Source organism: Scyliorhinus torazame, chromosome 2, assembly GCF_047496885.1.
Source record: "Scyliorhinus torazame isolate Kashiwa2021f chromosome 2, sScyTor2.1, whole genome shotgun sequence".
Lineage (NCBI taxonomy): Eukaryota > Metazoa > Chordata > Chondrichthyes > Carcharhiniformes > Scyliorhinidae > Scyliorhinus > Scyliorhinus torazame.
The window spans coordinates 12,723,633-12,744,719 of NC_092708.1; the positions used below are offsets into that span (position 1 = coordinate 12,723,633).

General features: G+C 56.0%; 1 protein-coding gene across 1 annotated transcript in view; it reads right to left on the reverse strand.

The window, feature by feature from the left end:
- aamp (angio-associated, migratory cell protein) overlaps nt 1-21,087 on the reverse strand; it is a 108,693-nt gene that overhangs the window by 68,672 nt on the left and 18,934 nt on the right. Inside the window, exon 4 of the mRNA XM_072468650.1 lies at nt 5,911-6,050. Within this exon, the coding sequence (XP_072324751.1) occupies nt 5,911-6,050 (140 nt within the window). The remainder of the gene's footprint in view (nt 1-5,910; nt 6,051-21,087) is intronic.

Consider the following 21,087-nt stretch of genomic DNA (forward strand, 5'->3'; position numbering starts at 1 on the left):
CAGTGGTTAGCACTGCTGCCTCACGGCACCGAGGACCCGGGTTCGAATCCCGGCCCTGGGTCACTGTCCGTGTGGAATTTGCACATTCTCCCCGTGTCTGCGTGGGTTTCACCCCCACAACCCAAAAGGTATGCAGGGTAGGTGGATTGGCCACGCTAAATTGCTCCTTAATTGGAAACAATTGGAGATGCTGCTGCTCCTGCAGTAGAGCAAGAACCAATTCCGACAGGGTGAAAAAGTTAGAAGAGGGAAAAGCAAGGCATTTTCCACTACTCCTCCTCACCTAACTCCCCTCATCACCCAACTCCCAGCACTCTGTTCAAAGTCGCACTCCCTCATCACCCAACTCCCAGCACTCTGTTGAGTCTGGAGAAGTGTGTAGATAGCCTGGGTCACATTGAGATCCAAAAAGACGAGGTGTTGGGTGTCTTAAAAAATATTAAGGTAGATAAGTCCCCAGGGCCTGATGGGATCTACCCCAGAATACTGAAGGAGGCTGGAGAGGAAATTGCTGAGGCCTTGACAGAAATCTTTGGATCCTCACTGTCTTCAGGGGATGTCCCGGAGGACTGGAGAATAGCCAATGTTGTTCCTCTGTTTAAGAAGGGTAGCAAGGATAATCCAGGGAACTACAGGCCGGTGAGCCTTACTTCAGTGGTAGGGAAATTACTGGAGAGAATTCTTCGAGACAGGATCTACTCCCATTTGGAAGCAAATGGACGTATTACTGAGAGGCAGCATGGTTTTGTGAAGGGGAGGTCGTGTCTCACTAACTTGATAGAGTTTTTCGAGGAGGTCACTAAGATGATTGATGCAGGTAGGGCAGTGGATGTTGTCTATATGGACCTCAGTAAGGCCTTTGACAAGGTCCCTCATGGTAGACTAGTACAAAAGGTGAAGTCACACGGGATCAGGGGTGAGCTGGCAAGGTGGATACAGAACTGGCTAGGTCATAGAAGGCAGAGAGTAGCAATGGAAGGATGCTTTTCTAATTGGAGGGCTGTGACCAGTGGTGTTCCACAGGGATCAGTGCTGGGACCTTTGCTCTTTGTAGTATATATAAATGATTTGGAGGAAAATGTAACTGGTCTGATTAGTAAGTTTGCAGCCGACACAAAGGTTGGTGGAATTGCGGATAACGATGAGGACTGTCAGAGGATGCAGCAGGATTTAGATTGTTTGGAGACTTGGGCGGAGAGATGGCAGATGGAGTTTAATCCGGACAAATGTGAGGTAATGTATTTTGGAAGGTCTAATGCAGGTAGGGAATATACAGTGAATGGTAGAACCCTCAAGAGTATTGAAAGTCAGAGAGATCTAGGAGTACAGGTCCACAGGTCACTGAAAGGGGCAACACAGGTGGAGAAGGCAGTCCAGAAGGCATACGGCATGCTTGCCTTCATTGGCCGGGGCATTGAGTATAAGAATTGGCAAGTCATGTTAAACTAAAAAGTAGGACCTCAAAGGTAGTAATCTCAGGATTGCTACCAGTGCCACGAGCTAGTCAGAGTAGGAATGTCAGGATAGAGAGGATGAATACGTGGCTCGAGAGATGGTGCAAGAGGGAGGGATTCAAATTCCTGGGACATTGGAACCGATTCTGGGGGAGGTGGGACCAGTACAAACCGGACGGTCTGCACCTGGGCAGGACTGGAACCGATGTCCTAGGGGGGGGTGTTTGCTAGAGCTGTTGGGGAGAGTTTAAACTAATGTGGCAGGGGGATGGGAACCGATGCAGGAAGTTGGAAAGTAGTAAAACAGGGACAGAAATAAAAGGCAGTAAGGGGGAAAGTGTAAGGCAGAGAAGCCATAGTCAAAAATCAAAAAGGGCGACAGTACAAGGTACAGTGACTGAGGGGAGCTCAGTGAATAGGACCAGGAATACTAAAAGAAATAAAACGGGAAGTGAAAACATTAATGGTAAGCGACGCGGCAGGTTGTTACATGAAGATATGGGTTCGACGACAAGGAAAATTAGGAGAACGGTTAAGAGGAAATATAACTTAGGAGAGGTTACTGATCGAGGTGTTAAGGTTAAGAACAGAGGTAAAAAAGCCAACATAAGTGTACTTTACCTGAATGCTCGTAGTATTCGGAATAAGGTAAATGAGTTGATGGCGCAAATCATCGTGAATGACTATGATTTAGTGGCCATTACTGAAACATGGTTAAAGGATGGTCACGACTGGGAGTTAAATATCCGAATGTATCAAACTTTTCGGAAGGACAGAGTGGATGGTAAGGGAGGTGGTGTCGCTCTGTTATTTAAGGATGACATCCGGGCAATAGTAAGGGATGACATCGGTGCTATGGAGGATAAGGTTGAATCCATTTGGGTGGAAATCAGGAATAGTAAGGCAAAAAAGTCACTGATAGGAGTAATCTATAGGCCACCAAATAGTAACATTATGGTGGGGCAGGCAATAAACAAAGAAATAACAGATGCATGTAGAAATGGTACAGCAGTTATCATGGGGGATTTTAATCTACATGTCGATTGGTTTAACCAGGTCGGTCAAGGCAGCCTTGAGGAGGAGTTTATAGAATGTATCCGCGATAGTTTCCTAGAACAGTATGTAATGGAACCTACGAGGGAACAAGCGGTCCTAGATCTGGTCCTGTGTAATGAGACAGGATTGATTCAGGATCTCATAGTTAGGGATCCTCTCGGAAGGAGCGATCACAATATGGTGAAATTTAAAATACAGATGGAGGGTGAGAAGGTAAAATCAAGCACTAGTGTTTTGTGCTTAAACAAAGGAGATTACAATGGGATGAGAGAAGAACTAGCTAAGGTAGACTGGGAGCAAAGACTTTATGGTGAAACAGTTGAGGAACAGTGGAGAACCTTCCAAGTGATTTTTCACAGTGCCCAGCAAAGGTTTATACCAACAAAAAGGACGGTAAAAAGAGGGAAAATCGACCGTGGATATCTAAGGAAATAAGGGAGAGTAACAAATTGAAGGAAAAAGCATACAAAGTAGCAAAGATCAGTGGGAGACTAGAGGACTGGGAAATCTTTAGGGGGCAACAGAAAGCTACTAAAAAAGCTATAAAGAAGAGTAAGATAGATTATGAGAGTAAACTTGCTCAGAATATAAAAACAGATAGTAAAAGTTTCTACAAATACATAAAACAAAAAAGAGTGGCTAAGGTAAATATTGGTCCTTTAGAGGATGAGAAGGGAGATTTAATAATGGGAGATGAGGAAATGGCTGAGGAACTGAACAGGATTTTTTGGGTCGGTCTTCACAGTGGAAGACACAAATAACATGCCAGTGACTGATGGAAATGAGGCTATGACAGGTGAGGACCTTGAGAGGATTGATATCACCAAGGAGGTAGTGATGGGCAAGCTAATGGGGCTAAAGGTAGACAAGTCTCCTGGCCCTGATGGAATGCATCCCAGAGTGCTAAAAGAGATGGCTAGGGAAATTGCAAATGCACTAGTGATAATTTACCAAAATTCACTAGACTCTGGGGTGGTCCCGGCGGATTGGAAATTAGCAAACGTGACACCACTGTTTAAAAAAGGAGGTAGGCAGAAAGTGGGTAATTATAGGCCAGTGAGCTTAACTTCGGTAGTAGGGAAGATGCTGGAATCTATCATCAAGGAAGAAATAGCGAGGCATCTGGATGGAAATTGTCCCATTGGACAGACGCAGCATGGGTTCATAAAGGGCAGGTCGTGCCTAACTAATTTAGTGGAATTATTTGAGGACATTAACAGTGCGGTAGATAATGGGGAGCCAATGGATGTGGTATATCTGGATTTCCAGAAAGCCTTTGACAAGGTGCCACACAAAAGGTTGTTGCATAAGATAAAGATGCATGGCATTAAGGGGAAAGTAGTAGCAGGGATAGAGGATTGATTAATTAATAGAAAGCAAAGAGTGGGGATTAATGGGTGTTTCTCTGGTTGGCAATCAGTAGCTAGTGGTGTCCCTCAGGGATCAGTGTTGGGCCCACAACTGTTCACAATTTACATAGATGATTTGGAGTTGGGGACCAAGGGCAATGTGTCCAAGTTTGCAGACGACACTTAGATAAGTGGTAAAGCAAAAAGTGCAGAGGATACTGGAAGTCTGCAGAGGGATTTGGATAGGCTAAGTGAACGGGCTAGGGTCTGGCAGATGGAATACAATGTTGACAAATGTGAGGTTATCCATTTTGGTAGGAATAACAGCAAAAGGGATTATTATTTAAATGATAAAATATTAAAACATGCTGCTGTGCAGAGAGACCTGGGTGTGCTAGTGCATGAGTCGCAGAAAGTTGGTTTTCAGGTGCAACAGGTGATTAAGAAGGCAAATGGAATTTTGTCCTTCATTGCTCGAGGGATGGAGTTTAAGACTAGGGAGGTTCTGCTGCAATTGTATAAGGTGTTAGTGAGGCCACACCTGGAGTATTGTGTTCAGTTTTGGTCTCCTTACTTGAGAAAGGACGTACTGGCACTGGAGGGTGTGCAGAGGAGATTCACTAGGTTAATCCCAGAGCTGAAGGGGTTGGATTACGAGGAGAGGTTGAGTAGACTGGGACTGTACTCGTTGGAATTTAGAAGGATGAGGGGGGATCTTATAGAAACAGATAAGATTATGAAGGGAATAGATAGGATAGATGCGGGCAGGTTGTTTCCACTGGCGGGTGAAAGCAGAACTGGGGGGATAGCCTCAAAATAAGGGGAAGTAGATTTAGGACTGAGTTTAGGAGGAACTTCTTCACCCAAAGGGTTGTGAATCTATGGAATTCCTTGCCCAGTGAAGCAGTAGAGGCTCCTTCATTAAATGTTTTTAAGATCAAGATAGATAGTTTTTTGAAGAATAAAGGGATTAAGGGTTATGGTGTTCGGGCCGGAAAGTGGAGCTGAGTCCACAAAAGATCAGCCATGATCTCATTGAATGGTGGAGCAGGCTCGAGGGGCCAGATGACCTACTCCTGCTCCTAGTTCTTATGTTCTCATGTTGCAGCTGTATAGAACCTTAGTTAGGCCACACTTGGAGTATAGTGTTCAATTCTGGTCGCCACACTACCAGAAGGATGTGGAGGCTTTAGAGAGGGTGCAGAAGAGATTTACCAGAATGTTGCCTGGTATGGAGGGCATTAGCTATGAGGAGCGGTTGAATAAACTCGGTTTGTTCTCACTGGAACGAAGGAGGTTGAGGGGAGACCTGATAGAGGTATACAAAATTATGAGGGGCATAGACAGAGTGGATAGTCAGAGGCTTTTCCCCAGGGTAGAGGGGTCAATTACTAGGGGGCATAGGTTTAAGGTGAGAGGGGCAAGGTTTAGGGTAGATGTACGAGGCAAGTTTTTTACAATAGAGGGTAGTGGGTGCCTGGAACTCGCTACCGGAGGAGGTGGTGGAAGCAGGGACGATAGTGACATTTAAGGGGCATCTTGACAAATACATGAATAGGATGGGAATAGAGGGATACGGACCCAGGAAGTGTAGAAGATTGTAGTTTAGTCGGGCAGCATGACCGGCACGGGCTTGGAGGGCCGAAGGGCCTGTTCCTGTGCTGTACATTTCTTTGTTCTTTGTTTGTTCAAAGTCGCACTCCCTCATCGCCCAGCACTCTGTTCAAAGTCGCGCTGTGCTACGTTGCACTGATATATCTCTGTGTGTATATATATATTATATATACTTCTGGAGCTAAGGAGTTGGCTGACCCCAGTTACAGAAAGACTATTTGAAGTTGGTTTCCTTAATTGGCTAACTTCAGCTGCTCTTCCAGCAGAACCATGAAACGCTGCTTACGACAGTAAAGTTAAATTAAATGGCAAGTACAAACAAAATTAGATTAGATTACTCGGCCCTTCCTCCACAGGAAAGATATTCTAGATCGTGGAGCCGGAGAAATTGCTCCGTCCGGGTGGCTAGCTGCCATCACCACGGTCACTGCACTCACCTGCAGATCGCCAACTTCAAACGACCAGACTTCTTCCTTGGTTTCAACTTTCCAGACTTTGATCAGACCACTCATGTCTCCCGTGACAACCAGGGTGGAATCGTGACTGAAGGAGGCCGAGATGATGGAATCTTTGTGGCCTGAAGGGAAGAGAGGTGAATTCCGGGTCAAAAAAAATACTAGCCCAAATACCAGCAGGTGTCTGGTTCCTGCTGAAGGAGCTTTACTGCCTGCAGGAGCTTTGTGGGCGAGAACAGGCAGCTATTCAACATTGAGGGGCTGCTCAGTCGAGTTACATTTTGGGTATTTATAATAATAATAAGAAAACAAAGGGAAGTTTGTCCTACTTTGTCAACACTTGGTTGATTCTGGAGTTGAGAGGATTATGAGGAGAGGTTGAGTAGACTGGGACTATATTCATTGGAATTTAGAAGAATGAGGGGAGGATCTGATAGAAACATATAAAATTATGAAGGGAATAGATAGGATAGAAGCAGGGAGGTTGTTTCCACAGGCGTGTGAAACTCGAACTAGAGGGGCAGAGCCTCAAAATAAGGGGAAGTAGATTTAGGACTGAGCTTCGGAGGAACTTCTTCACCCAAAGGGTTGTGAATCTGTGGAATACCCTGCCCAGTGAAGCAGTTGAGGCTACCTCGTTGAATGTTTTTACGGCAAAGACAGATAGATCTTTGAACAGTAAAGTAATAAAAGGTTACGGTGAGCAGGCGGGCAAGTGGAGCTGAGTCCACAAAAGATCAGCCATGATCTCATTGAATGGCGGAGCAGGCTCGAAGGGGCCCGACGCCAGCTCCTAGTTGCGATGTTCACACGTCGGATATTAAACTGATGACGGAGCCCTAAAGAAGAACTTTTATATTAATCAATTAAACATTAGTTGAAGCTCGTCACGTTACAGCAACATTTCAATCAGCAAACTGCATAGTTTTATGGAATAAGTTTTATTTCAAACTTGTTATCGCCCACAAGATGAGCAAGAATAAATCTTCTAACGTCTTTGAGTCGCTCGGGCAGAAATTATTTCGACTGCGTGTAATGTATGGATTCATTGTGGAATAAATCTCGATCTAACGGATCTCCAGGGCACTGGTTTCCACAACACATTCACTTTATTGAAATTCTGCCCGTCTCATTTCACATAATCGAGCACAACAATCAAGAAAACAAAATCCTGCTTGATTTAGATGTTTCCCGTGTTCATCATTTTTCAAAGGTGCAAACGCAGTGCGGTCGGTAATACTGAATGTATTTCATCGTATCAGACAAGCTTCTCCTTTACAATGGAAGTTAAAGAGCGTGCTAAACAGGGCGGCCTGTGAGTTAAACGTGCAGGAAATCAGTGAAGCCTCCATTACATTAAAGCCTACTTATCTTCAGGTTGTACTTCCTGCGTCTCAATTGGACTTGAGCTGATTTAATTACGAGAATAACCAGCACGTCACAATGATGGAAAAAACTAAACCATCTCCATTTCTGTAAAGCCTTTCACAGCTCATTAAAGACTTTTGAAATTTAGCTATCGTTCACAGAGAGGAAAACACAATCTGAGCCCAAGATAGCACACTCAGAAATATACCAGGTAATCTTTTTTACTGCTGCTGGCTGAGGGATAAAGATTGGTCAAAGGGAAATTTCTGTGACTCTTCCCTGAAATTGCGGCTTTGGGATCATTTGTATATATACAAGACGTCAGACAGGTCTCAGTTTAATGTCTCAACTCCAAGGCAGCATCGCTGACAGAGCAGCAGCCCCTCCGACAGGGCGGCACCCCCTCAGCACCGACCCTCCGACAGGGCGGCGCTCCCTCAGCACTGACCCTCCGACAGGGCGGCGTCGCCTCAGCACCGACCCTCCGACAGGGCGACGCCCCCTCAGCACCGACCCTCCGACAGGGCGGCGTCGCCTCAGCACTGACCCTCCGACAGGGCGGCACCCCCTCAGCACTGACCCTCCGACAGGGCGGCACCCCCTCAGCACTGACCCTCCGACAGGGCGGCGTCGCCTCGGCACCGACCCTCCGACAGGGCGGCGTCGCCTCAGCACTGACCCTCCGACAGGGCGGCGTCGCCTCAGCACCGACCCTCCGACAGGGCGACGCCCCCTCAGCACCGACCCTCCGACAGGGCGGCGTCGCCTCAGCACTGACCCTCCGACAGGGCGGCACCCCCTCAGCACTGACCCTCCGACAGGGCGACGCCCCCTCAGCACCGACCCTCCGACAGGGCGACGCCCCCTCAGCACTGACCCTCCGACAGGGCGACGCCCCCTCAGCACCGACCCTCCGACAGGGCGACGCCCCCTCAGCACCGACCCTCCGACAGGGCGGCGTTGCCTCAGCACTGACCCTCCGACAGGGCGGCGCCTCAGCACTGACCCTCCGACAGGGCGGCGTCGCCTCAGCACCGACCCTCCGACAGGGCGGCGTTGCCTCAGCATTGACCCTCAGACAGGGCGGCGCCCCCTCAGCACTGACCCTCCGACAGGGCGGCGTTGCCTCAGCATTGACCCTCAGACAGGGCGGCGCCCCCTCAGCACTGACCCTCCGACAGGGCGGCGCCCCCTCAGCACTGACCCTCCGACAGGGCGGCGTCGCCTCAGCACCAACCCTCCGACAGGGCGGCGTCGCCTCAGCACCGACCCTCCGACAGGGCGGCGTCGCCTCAGCACCGACCCTCCGACAGGGCGGTGCCCCTCAGCACCGACCCTCCGACAGGGCGGCGTCGCCTCAGCACTGACCCTCCGACAGGGCGGCGTCGCCTCAGCACCGACCCTCCGACAGGGCGGCGCCCCCTCAGCACTGACCCTCCGACAGGGCGGCGTCGCCTCAGCACTGACCCTCCGACAGGGCGGCGTCGCCTCAGCACTGACCCTCCGACAGGGCGGCGTCGCCTCAGCACCGACCCTCCGACAGGGCGGCGTCGCCTCAGCACCGACCCTCCGACAGGGCAGCGTCGCCTCAGCACCGACCCTCCGACAGGGCGGCGTCGCCTCAGCACCGACCCTCCGACAGGGCGGCGCCCCCTCAGCACTGATCCTGCGACAGGGCGGCGTCGCCTCAGCACCGACCCTCCGACAGGGCGGCGCCTCAGCACTGACCCTCCGACAGGGCGGCCCCCCTCAGCACCGACCCTCCGACAGGGCGGCGCCCCCTCAGCACCGACCCTCCGACAGGGCGGCGTCGCCTCGGCACCGACCCTCCGACAGGGCGGCGCCCCCTCAGCACCGACCCTCCGACAGGGCGGCATCGCCTCAGCACTGACCCTCCGACAGGGCAGCGTCGCCTCAGCACCGACCCTCCGACAGGGCGGCGTCGCCTCAGCACCGACCCTCCGACAGGGCGGCGTCGCCTCAGCACTGACCCTCCGACAGGGCGGCGTCGCCTCAGCACTGACCCTCCGACAGGGCAGCGCCCCCTCAGCACCGACCCTCCGACAACGCGGCGCCCCCTCAGCACTGACCCTCCGACAGGGCGGCGCCTCAGCACCGACCCTCCGACAGGGCGGCGCCCCCTCAGCACTGACCCTCCGACAGGGCGGCGCATCAGCACCGACCCTCCGACAGGGCGGCGTCGCCTCGGCACCGACCCTCCGACAGGGCGGCGCATCAGCACCGACCCTCCGACAGGGCGGCGCCCCCTCAGCACCGACCCTCCGACAGGGCGGCGTCGCCTCGGCACCGACCCTCCGACAGGGCGGCGCCCCCTCAGCACCGACCCTCCGACAGGGCGGCGCCCCCTCAGCACCGACCCTCCGACAGGGCGGCGTCGCCTCAGCACCGACCCTCCGACAGGGCGGCGTCGCCTCAGCACTGACCCTCCGACAGGGCGGCGCCCCCTCAGCACTGACCCTCCGACAGGGCGGCGCTCCCTCAGCACTGACCCTCCGACAGGGCGGCGTTCCCTCAGCACTGACCCTCCGACAGGGCGGCGCTCCCTCAGCACTGACCCTCCGACAGGGCGGCGCCCCCCTCAGCACCGACCCTCCGACAGGGCGGCGCTCCCTCAGCACCGACCCTCCGACAGGGCGGCGTCGCCTCAGCACCGACCCTCCGACAGGGCGGCGCCCCCTCAGCACCGACCCTCCGACAGGGCGGCGCCCCCTCAGCACCGACCCTCCGACAGGGCGGCGCCCCCTCAGCACTGACCCTCCGACAGGGCGGCGTCGCCTCAGCACTGACCCTCCGACAGGGCGGCGTCGCCTCAGCACCGACCCTCCGACAGGGCGGCGCCCCCTCAGCACCGACCCTCCGACAGGGCGGCGCCCCCTCAGCACCGACCCTCCGACAGGGCGGCGCCCCCTCAGCACCGACCCTCCGACAGGGCGGCGCCCCCTCAGCACCGACCCTCCGACAGGGCGGCGCCCCCTCAGCACCGACCCTCCGACAGGGCGGCGCCCCCTCAGCACCGACCCTCCGACAGGGCGGCGTCGCCTCAGCACTGATCCTCCGACAGGGCGGCGTTGCCTCAGCACTGACCCTCCGACAGGGCGGCGCCCCCTCAGCACTGACCCTCCGACAGGGCGGCGTCGCCTCAGCACTGACCCTCCGACAGGGCGGCGTTGCCTCAGCACTGACCCTCCGACAGGGCGGCGCCCCCTCAGCACCGACCCTCCGACAGGGCAGCGTCGCCTCAGCACTGACCCTCCGACAGGGCGGCGTCGCCTCAGCACCGACCCTCTGACAGGGCGGCGCCCCCTCAGCACTGACCCTCCGACAGGGCGGCGTCGCCTCAGCACCGACCCTCCGACAGGGCAGCGTCGCCTCAGCACTGACCCTCCGACAGGGCGGCGCCCCCTCAGCACTGACCCTCCGACAGGGCGGCGCCCCCTCAGCACTGACCCTCCGACAGGGCGGCGCCCCCTCAGCACCGACCCTCCGACAGGGCGTCGCCTCAGCACTGACCCTCCGACAGGGCGGCGTCGCCTCAGCACCGACCCTCCGACAGGGCGGCGTCGCCTCAGCACCGACCCTCCGACAGGGCGGCGTTGCCTCAGCACCGACCCTCCGACAGGGCGGCGCCCCCTCAGCACTGACCCTCCGACAGGGCGGCGCCCCCTCAGCACTGACCCTCCGACAGGGCGGCGCCCCCTCAGCACTGACCCTCCGACAGGGCGGCGTCGCCTCGGCACCGACCCTCCGACAGGGCGGCGTCGCCTCAGCACCGACCCTCCGACAGGGCGGCGCCCCCTCAGCACCGACCCTCCGACAGGGCGGCGTTGCCTCAGCACCGACCCTCCGACAGGGCGGCGTCGCCTCAGCACTGACCCTCGACAGGGCGGCGCCCCCTCAGCACCGACCCTCCGACAGGGCGGCGCCCCCTCAGCACCGACCCTCCGACAGGGCGGCGTCGCCTCAGCACTGACCCTCCGACAGGGCGGCGCCCCCTCAGCACCGACCCTCCGACAGGGCGGCGTCGCCTCAGCACCGACCCTCCGACAGGGCGGCGTCCCCTCAGCACTGACCCTCCAACAGGGCGGCGCCCCCTCAGCACCGACCCTCCGACAGGGCGGCGCCCCCTCAGCACTGACCCTCCGACAGGGCGGCGTCGCCTCAGCACCGACCCTCCGACAGGGCGCCCCCTCAGCACTGACCCTCCGACAGGGCGGCGCCCCCTCAGCACTGACCCTCCGACAGGGCGGCGTCGCCTCAGCACCGACCCTCCGACAGGGCGGCGCCCCCTCAGCACCGACCCTCCGACAGGGCGGCGTCGCCTCAGCACCGACCCTCCGACAGGGCGGCGTCGCCTCAGCACTGACCCTCCGACAGGGCGGCGTCGCCTCAGCACCGACCCTCTGACAGGGCGGCGCCCCCTCAGCACTGACCCTCCGACAGGGCGGCGTCGCCTCAGCACCGACCCTCCGACAGGGCAGCGTCGCCTCAGCACTGACCCTCTGACAGGGCGGCGCCCCCTCAGCACTGACCCTCCGACAGGGCGGCGCCCCCTCAGCACTGACCCTCCGACAGGGCGGCGCCCCCTCAGCACCGACCCTCCGACAGGGCGTCGCCTCAGCACTGACCCTCCGACAGGGCGGCGTCGCCTCAGCACCGACCCTCCGACAGGGCGGCGTCGCCTCAGCACCGACCCTCCGACAGGGCGGCGTTGCCTCAGCACCGACCCTCCGACAGGGCGGCGCCCCCTCAGCACTGACCCTCCGACAGGGCGGCGCCCCCTCAGCACTGACCCTCCGACAGGGCGGCGCCCCCTCAGCACTGACCCTCCGACAGGGCGGCGTCGCCTCGGCACCGACCCTCCGACAGGGCGGCGTCGCCTCAGCACCGACCCTCCGACAGGGCGGCGCCCCCTCAGCACCGACCCTCCGACAGGGCGGCGTTGCCTCAGCACCGACCCTCCGACAGGGCGGCGTCGCCTCAGCACTGACCCTCGACAGGGCGGCGCCCCCTCAGCACCGACCCTCCGACAGGGCGGCGCCCCCTCAGCACCGACCCTCCGACAGGGCGGCGTCGCCTCAGCACTGACCCTCCGACAGGGCGGCGCCCCCTCAGCACCGACCCTCCGACAGGGCGGCGTCGCCTCAGCACCGACCCTCCGACAGGGCGGCGTCCCCTCAGCACTGACCCTCCAACAGGGCGGCGCCCCCTCAGCACCGACCCTCCGACAGGGCGGCGCCCCCTCAGCACTGACCCTCCGACAGGGCGGCGTCGCCTCAGCACCGACCCTCCGACAGGGCGCCCCCTCAGCACTGACCCTCCGACAGGGCGGCGCCCCCTCAGCACTGACCCTCCGACAGGGCGGCGTCGCCTCAGCACCGACCCTCCGACAGGGCGGCGCCCCCTCAGCACCGACCCTCCGACAGGGCGGCGTCGCCTCAGCACCGACCCTCCGACAGGGCGGCGTCGCCTCAGCACCGACCCTCCGACAGGGCGGCGCCCCCTCAGCACCGACCCTCCGACAGGGCGGCGCCCCCTCAGCACCGACCCTCCGACAGGGCGGCGCCCCCTCAGCACTGACCCTCCGACAGGGCGGCGTCGCCTCAGCACCGACCCTCCGACAGGGCGGCGTCGCCTCAGCACCGACCCTCCGACAGGGCGGCGTCGCCTCAGCACTGACCCTCCGACAGGGCGGCGCCCCCTCAGCACTGACCCTCCGACAGGGCGGCGTCGCCTCAGCACCGACCCTCCGACAGGGCGGCGCCCCCTCAGCACCGACCCTCCGACAGGGCGGCGTCGCCTCAGCACCGACCCTCCGACAGGGCGGCGCCCCCTCAGCACCGACCCTCCGACAGGGCGGCGCCCCCTCAGCACCGACCCTCCGACAGGGCGGCGCCCCCTCAGCACTGACCCTCCGACAGGGCGGCGTCGCCTCAGCACCGACCCTCCGACAGGGCGGCGTCGCCTCAGCACCGACCCTCCGACAGGGCGGCGTCGCCTCAGCACTGACCCTCCGACAGGGCGGCGCCCCCTCAGCACCGACCCTCCGACAGGGCGGCGCCCCCTCAGCACTGACCCTCCGACATGGCGGCGTCGCCTCAGCACCGACCCTCCGACAGGGCGGCGTCGCCTCAGCACCGACCCTCCGACAGGGCGGCGTCGCCTCAGCACCGACCCTCCGACAGGGCGCCCCCTCAGCACAGACCCTCCGACAGGGCGGCGTCGCCTCAGCACCGACCCTCCAACAGGGCACCCCCTCAGCACTGACCCTCCGACAGGGCGGCGTCGCCTCAGCACCGACCCTCCGACAGGGCGCCCCCTCAGCACTGACCCTCCGACAGGGCGGCGCCCCCTCAGCACCGACCCTCCGACAGGGCGGCGCCCCCTCAGCACTGACCCTCCGACAGGGCGGCGCCCCCTCAGCACCGACCCTCCGACAGGGCGGCGCCCCCTCAGCACCGACCCTCCGACAGGGCAGCGCCCCCTCAGCACCGACCCTCCGACAGGGCGGCGTCGCCTCAGCACTGACCCTCCGACAGGGCGGCGCCCCCTCAGCACTGACCCTCCGACAGGGCGGCGCCCCCTCAGCACCGACCCTCCGACAGGGCGGCGTCGCCTCAGCACCGACCCTCCGACAGGGCGCCCCCTCAGCACTGACCCTCCGACAGGGCGGCGCCCCCTCAGCACCGACCCTCCGACAGGGCGGCGCCCCCTCAGCACTGACCCTCCGACAGGGCGGCGCCCCCTCAGCACTGACCCTCCGACAGGGCGGCGCCCCCTCAGCACTGACCCTCCGACAGGGCGGCGCCCCCTCAGCACCGACCCTCCGACAGGGCGGCGCCCCCTCAGCACCGACCCTCCGACAGGGCGGCGCCCCCTCAGCACCGACCCTCCGACAGGGCGGCGCCCCCTCAGCACTGACCCTCCGACAGGGCGGCGCCCCCTCAGCACCGACCCTCCGACAGGGCGGCGCCCCCTCAGCACTGACCCTCCGACAGGGCGGCGTCGCCTCAGCACCGACCCTCCGACAGCGCGGCGCCTCCTCAGCACCGACCCTCCGACAGGGCGGCGTCGCCTCAGCACTGACCCTCCGACAGGGCGGCGTCGCCTCAGCACTGACCCTCCGACAGGGCGGCGTCCCCTCAGCACCGACCCTCCGACAGGGCGGCGTCGCCTCAGCACCGACCCTCCGACAGCGCGGCGCCTCCTCAGCACCGACCCTCCGACAGGGCGGCGTCGCCTCAGCACTGACCATCCGACAGGGCGGCGCCCCCTCAGCACCGACCCTCCGACAGGGCGGCGTCGCCTCAGCACCGACCCTCCGACAGCGCGGCGCCTCCTCAGCACCGACCCTCCGACAGGGCGGCGTCGCCTCAGCACTGACCATCCGACAGGGCGGCGTCCCCTCAGCACCGACCCTCCGACAGTGCGGCGCCCCCTCAGCACCGACCCTCCGACAGGGCGGCGTCGCCTCGGCACCGACCCTCCGACAGCGCGGCGCCTCCTCAGCACCTACCCTCCGACAGGGCGGCGTCGCCTCGGCACCGACCCTCCGACAGGGCGGCGCCCCCTCAGCACCGACCCTCCGACAGGGCGGCGCCTCCTCAGTATGAAAGTGTACAAACTCAGCAATAGCATGATGGGAAAAATAGCCAACTTATGTAACCAAGTGTGAGACAGCTGTGTCAGCTAAGTGCCAAGATCAGACCCTGACAAACTAGACAAAGCTAAGAATCCACATAATTGTATCATACAAGGCCAGAAGAGAAAAAATAGTGCGTGACCTTAGTAAAACCTGATAACAAAGCCACGATCTAGGAATGTCCTAATAACACAACTTCCTCATGACCTAGGTCCATCTGCGTCAAGGCATCATGAGGGCAGAGGTGAAAAACAAAATAGGAACACGTCTTAAATCCTCTAAAGACAAAATACTGCAAATAAGCCGAGTCAGGGTCTTTCCATGACAACATGTTTGATCAGAAGTTATGACTGTATTGACATTTTTGAACAAGGTCTGTTTTTGTAAAATGATACAGCTTTTGAATAAATATTGAACGTTTTCTCCATGTCTTTGCGAGCTTGAGAAAGAATGAGCAGGTTTACCTTAACAGCTCTCTCTCTCTCTAACCTGTAGCCATCTGCATGCAGACTTTGGTCAATAAAGACAAAGTTAGTTTTATCGAAACCAAGATGTAAAGTTGTTTTTTTCACAGTCTTGAAGTAGGAAAGATTTTAAAAGACGACAGTGGCGCTGCGAGCCCTCACCAATACCCTGAGTGGCTTCCGTGGGGGACCGAACAAGTGATCGAGCACGAACCCGGAGAGCGGAGACGGACGGCGCAACAAGGTAAGCTTTAACCTTGGTCTCTCTCTCCCTCTCGGATCGGTGCTGTGACCCCTCGTCCCTGACGGATAACGCTGACAGGTGACGGTGTTCGAATCTAAATTTGACTGTGAGTAATGTTCTTAGGGTCTGGGACCCGGTTGTCGTTCAAAGCCTAAGGTCAGGGACCACCTGCTCTTGTTTTTTTTCCCCCAGGACAGGGATACACAGGCTTGACTAGGGTCAGGGACCAGATTTGGATTTTTGACTTTTAAATTTACAAGGCAGTTTTTCCCCATTTTTTTTCTCTTTTAAGTTTTTTTCCACTCCTTAAAAGTCATGGGCCAGAGCCTGGACAAAACGGAGGACAATTCTCCCTTGCTTTTTATGTGCACCATGTTCCCTGATAAGGAGCGCAATTTACGTCTCTTGTCTTCAGCTTTAAATAAGAAAGTCGGATCTGAAATTTGGCCACTAGGTGGTACCTGGAATTTAGAAAACTGCACCGCGGCAGAGACCGCCATTTGGTCTCGGAATGCCGGAGCCAAATGGAAGAAATTAATTACCAAATGGCAAAAAGAATCATACAGACGACACAAACTGTCCTTGTTAATGAGTTGGAGGGACAATGCACGTAGGAGGGGGATTGCTGATTATATAGACGGAGAAACAAAGACTGGGAAACGTTGAAATTCGAATGTGAACTATGGGACAGGAAAGATCCTAAGAATCAAGGGGGGGATAATACTGCACCGGGTGTTAAGCAGGAGGATCCTCCCACTACCTCTGGCATGCCGTTGTTTCCCTATTTGATTGATACAGAGGAGGAGGAATTAAATCTCACGATGCCCCCATGGCCACCTCTTCCCAGCTCCACGGTGCAGCAGCCCCGTTCTCACCCTCCCCCTTGTAACAATCTTGCTGCCGATAATCTCCCTGCTCCTATTATTCCCATTGCAACACGCACTCGCTCAAAAGCACCAACCACCTTCCTCGATCAGCCCGTTACCTCTGTTAATCAGGCTTTCCAAGAATTAACTATCAGTACCGCACCGGTAGAGGAGCCTTTTCCACCACCGCCTCCCCCTGCAAATTTTCCAATCCGACGTCTCGTTAACCCTCGAGCGACTGATGACGACGACCAATTTATTGAGACATGGCAGGCTTTTAAACCTCAGGAGCTCTGTTTGATCATGGCTCACTGTCCGTCACATAAAACGGACCCAGAGGGCTTTACTGAATATCTGAGGAGAACTGCGACTGTGTATGGTGCTACCCCTAGGGATCAGTATTCCCTTATTTTTTCGTCCCTTCCCCCAGATTTAGGTGAGAAATGGAAACGAGAATTAGGGGATCGTGGAACCACATGGGATGCATTTAAAACCAACAATCCATCAGATGAGGCTCAACTCGCTTTAATGTTCCCAGCACTTAAGCGTGCTCTCCGTAAACCTGTAGATATCTCCAAAATTCTTGATTGTACACCCACTCCTAAGGAGGAGGGTCCTGAATTTTTTGACCGCTTTTGTGGAATTTACACTCTTTATTCCGGTGATGAGACTTTTAATGCGGGCTTGAAATCTCCCCAGTTCAATGCGCTGCTTATGCAGGTCGTGCCTGACCGCATAGCAACCAGTATTAAAACTAATAATATGGATTGGTCTGATAGCTCCAAATCCCACATGCGACGTGCTATCTCTTATTACTGGAGCAATGGCCGTGACAGAGAAGCTTTCGGAAGGGACCCTCCTACACCCAAAATAAAGTCGGAGTTTGTCCAGCGACCCCCTCGCAGGAACCCCCCACCATATGAACGTCACCATGGCCCTCCCCGGCCTTGTCCTCCAACCCGAGACAGTGTCACTTGCTTTAATTGCAGACGGACGGGTCAGTACGCTAGGGATTGCCCTGCTCCACGCAGAGACAGGGCACCCCCTCCACGGCGGTATGCTCCCTTCACTGACTCCCACCCCTATTGACTGGCCCGCTCCAATTTCCCGGTTCTCTCTGGCGACCACTCTGAGGAACCCACAGCTACAATTCACATTGAGGGTATTCCCGTCCCCTTCCTCATTGATACAGGGGCAACTGCTTCTACGTTGAATTTGACGTTCGTTAAACAGTATTGTTTTCCGCTCTCAGACGATTATGTGGAACTTTCTGGTTTTATGGGTGAGGGGGCTATATACCAACTCACGAAACCCCTTCTGGTTCAATTTAATGACCGTCAATGTTGTATTCCCTTCACTGTCATTCGTACCCTCGGTGTTAATCTTGCTGGCCGTGATCTGTTATGTCCCTTACAAGTTGAGATTGTTTGCCTTGACACGGCGTCACGATCTCCACGGCTCCACAAGTCCAGCCTCGAAATTTACCCCTTTTTTTTCACTCCCCAATGGTGGTCCGTTGATTTTGATCCCTCCAATTTTTCACCTCCCTTGCATGTTCCTCATCCACACGTGACCCTTTGCTATGACCACACGGGGTGCTCGCCCGATTTGGAGACCATCTACCAGGACTCCCTCGGGTCCACGGTGACGGTTACTTTCATCGCTCATGCTGAGGGAAAAGAGGGCTCTGCATTTCTTGTTGAAGTGCCCCTCGTATTCTGGAAACAGTCTGGACTAGTGGCACCTCACGTTACCCTCACTGTCAATGCAGGCTACAGTGCCAGGTCACTGGGCTTTCTGGTTGCTACCCTCCAAGGAAAATGTGATCCTTTTTATACTGGACGACAGACCTTCCCTGAAGGCACGTTACAGTATTTTTCTCAGCCCTTTTGTGTTGATGGTACATTGAACCACCATCGGACCAACCGTTCCCCATCCCCAGAGATTCCTGCGGACTTATGGGCTGCGTCCAAACACGAAGTTGGTCTTACTAATGTGCCTCCAGTTCTCATTAAGGTTAAGTCCGGTGTGCCCCTGCCCTCCATTTCTCACACCCTATTCGCCCTGATGCTGAGGAAGGAATCTCCAGCATGATACAGTCCTTCCTTCAACAGGGAATTTTGGTTCCATGCCAATCGGCCTGTAACACTCCTATTCTTCCGGTTCCTAAGGTTGGGCGGCCGTCTGAATGGCGTTTGGTCCAGGACCTCCGCCGTATCAATCAAATCGTTGAACCCTTGCATCCCCTGGTCCCTAACCCGGCTACAATCCTCAGTAATATCCCGCCTGAGGCAGCTGTCTTTACCCTTGTGGACTTACAACACGCCTTTTTTGCGATACCCCTTGCCGCTGAATCCCAGTATTTGTTTGCCTTCACATTCAAAGGGCACCAGTACACTTGGACTAGGCTACCGCAAGGTTTCATTCATTCACTGACACTCTTCTCACAGGCACTGCACTCCCAATTAGCTACTTTGACACCCCCGGGGGGATCTACTATTATACAGTATGTCGATGACTTACTCCTTGCTAGCCCTGACTTTGCTTCTAACGAACGCGACTCCATTTATCTGCTCACCCGTCTCCATTCCTGGGGATATGTAATACCGCCTAATAAAGTACACAAAGGACAGAGGCAGGTTAAATTTCTGGGCGTTCTGATAAGCGCTACTGAACGTTCCCTTACGCAGGATCGTATTACTCCCATTTTGCAAACCGCACTTCCTACCTCGCCGAAGCAGACGAGAGCCTTTTTAGGTTTAGTGAACTTTTGCAGACAATGGATTCCGAATGTTACTGCTCATACCAAGGACCTTGCTCCTTATCCCTCCCAGAATTCACCCCTTAAGTTTGAACTACCCGATTTAGCATGGCAATCTTTTGCTACTCTCAAGAACGCGCTGGCTTCCGCCCCGGCTCTAGGACGACCTCTTTATGACAGGCCCTTCCAGTTGTATGTTAATGTCCTTGACCTATGTGCCACGGGTGCCTTGACACAGGAACATGATGACCAACGCCGTCCGGTTGCCTATTATTCTACTAAATTGGATCCAGTAGCTTGTGGTTTGCCCCCCTGCACTCAAATTCTCACTGCTGTACATGTGTTAGCTCAGGCAGCCTCTAATTTAACCCTTCATCAGCCCGTGCATGTGTATACCTCACACTCTGTTGTGGCTCTCCTTACATCTCAGCAGACCCAGCATCTGACACAGGCCCGCTTGAGCCGATATGAGGTCTCACTATTACAGAACCCATATCTGTCTTTCCATTACTGTTCCACTTTAAATCCCGCAGCATTCCCCGAACATCCCCCTGATGTACTTGTTGATCCACCACATGATTGTTTGCTTAGGAATCACTTCCTTACCGCACCTCGTCCCGATTTAACTGACCACCCTCTTGATAATCTTGATCTCACTTTTTATGTTGATGGCAGTTCTTCTATTTCCCAAATGGGTGTCCCGCAATCGGGATATGCCATTGTTACAGACACTGACATTCTGGAAGCAGCTGCTTTCCAGATTCCAGTCTCGGCGCAGAAAGCTGAGCTATTCGCCCTTACTAGAGCTTGTGTTCTGGCCAAAGACCAAAGTGCGAATGTGTACACAGACTCTAGGTACGCTTTTGGTGTCACCCACGATTTTGGCCGCCTCTGGCAGCAACGTGGATTCCTTACCTCTGCAGGCTCTCCCATTCTAAATGCTCTTTGGGTTAAAAATCTCCTCGTTGCTATTCAACTTCCTCGTCAATTGGCTATCATTAAATGTGCTGCGCACACTTCCGGGGACACTCCTGTGCAATTAGGAAACGCCCGTGCGGATTCAGCCGCTAAGGCAGCGTCTGCATCAGCCTCTATGGTTGTTCCCGCAGGGGGTACACAGGCTTTAAATCAGCTACCTATTCTAGCAAAAAAGGGCATGCCAGAGTTAGCTGAAATTCAAAGGTTACAGAGGGACGCCTCTGATTCTGAGCGCACACTATGAAAGTCAATGGGGTGTTCGCACTCGTTGACACAAAACCTCTGGCTTACCCCAGTAGGTCAAGTTTGTGTTCCAGATTCGTTATTGCCGATACTTATTGATTATTTGCATTCTTGTACCCATCTTGGCAAGGAGGGAATTGTACTGCTACTTTTGAAAACTTGGTGGCACCCAGATCTGAATACAGCAGCACAAATGCGGCTGGATCAATGTCTTATTTGCATGAAAAATAATAAGGGCAAAGGCATTAAATGTCCTCCCGGAACAACCCCCTTGCCAGATGGTCCTTTTGCCTGCATACAGCTTGATTTTATTGAATTACCTAAAGTACAATGCTATAAATATTGTTTAGTGATCATTGATGTATTTAGTAAATGGATTGAAGCCTTCCCCACCACCAACTGTACTGCACATACGGTGGTAAAATTACTATTGACAGAAATTATTCCCCGATTTGGGATTCCCAGAACGATGCGCTCAGACAATGGGACACATTTTGTGGCTCGAATCAATTCTGAATTGTGCGAAGCACTCAAAATTAAACAACAACTGCACTGCGCGTATCATCCACAGGCAG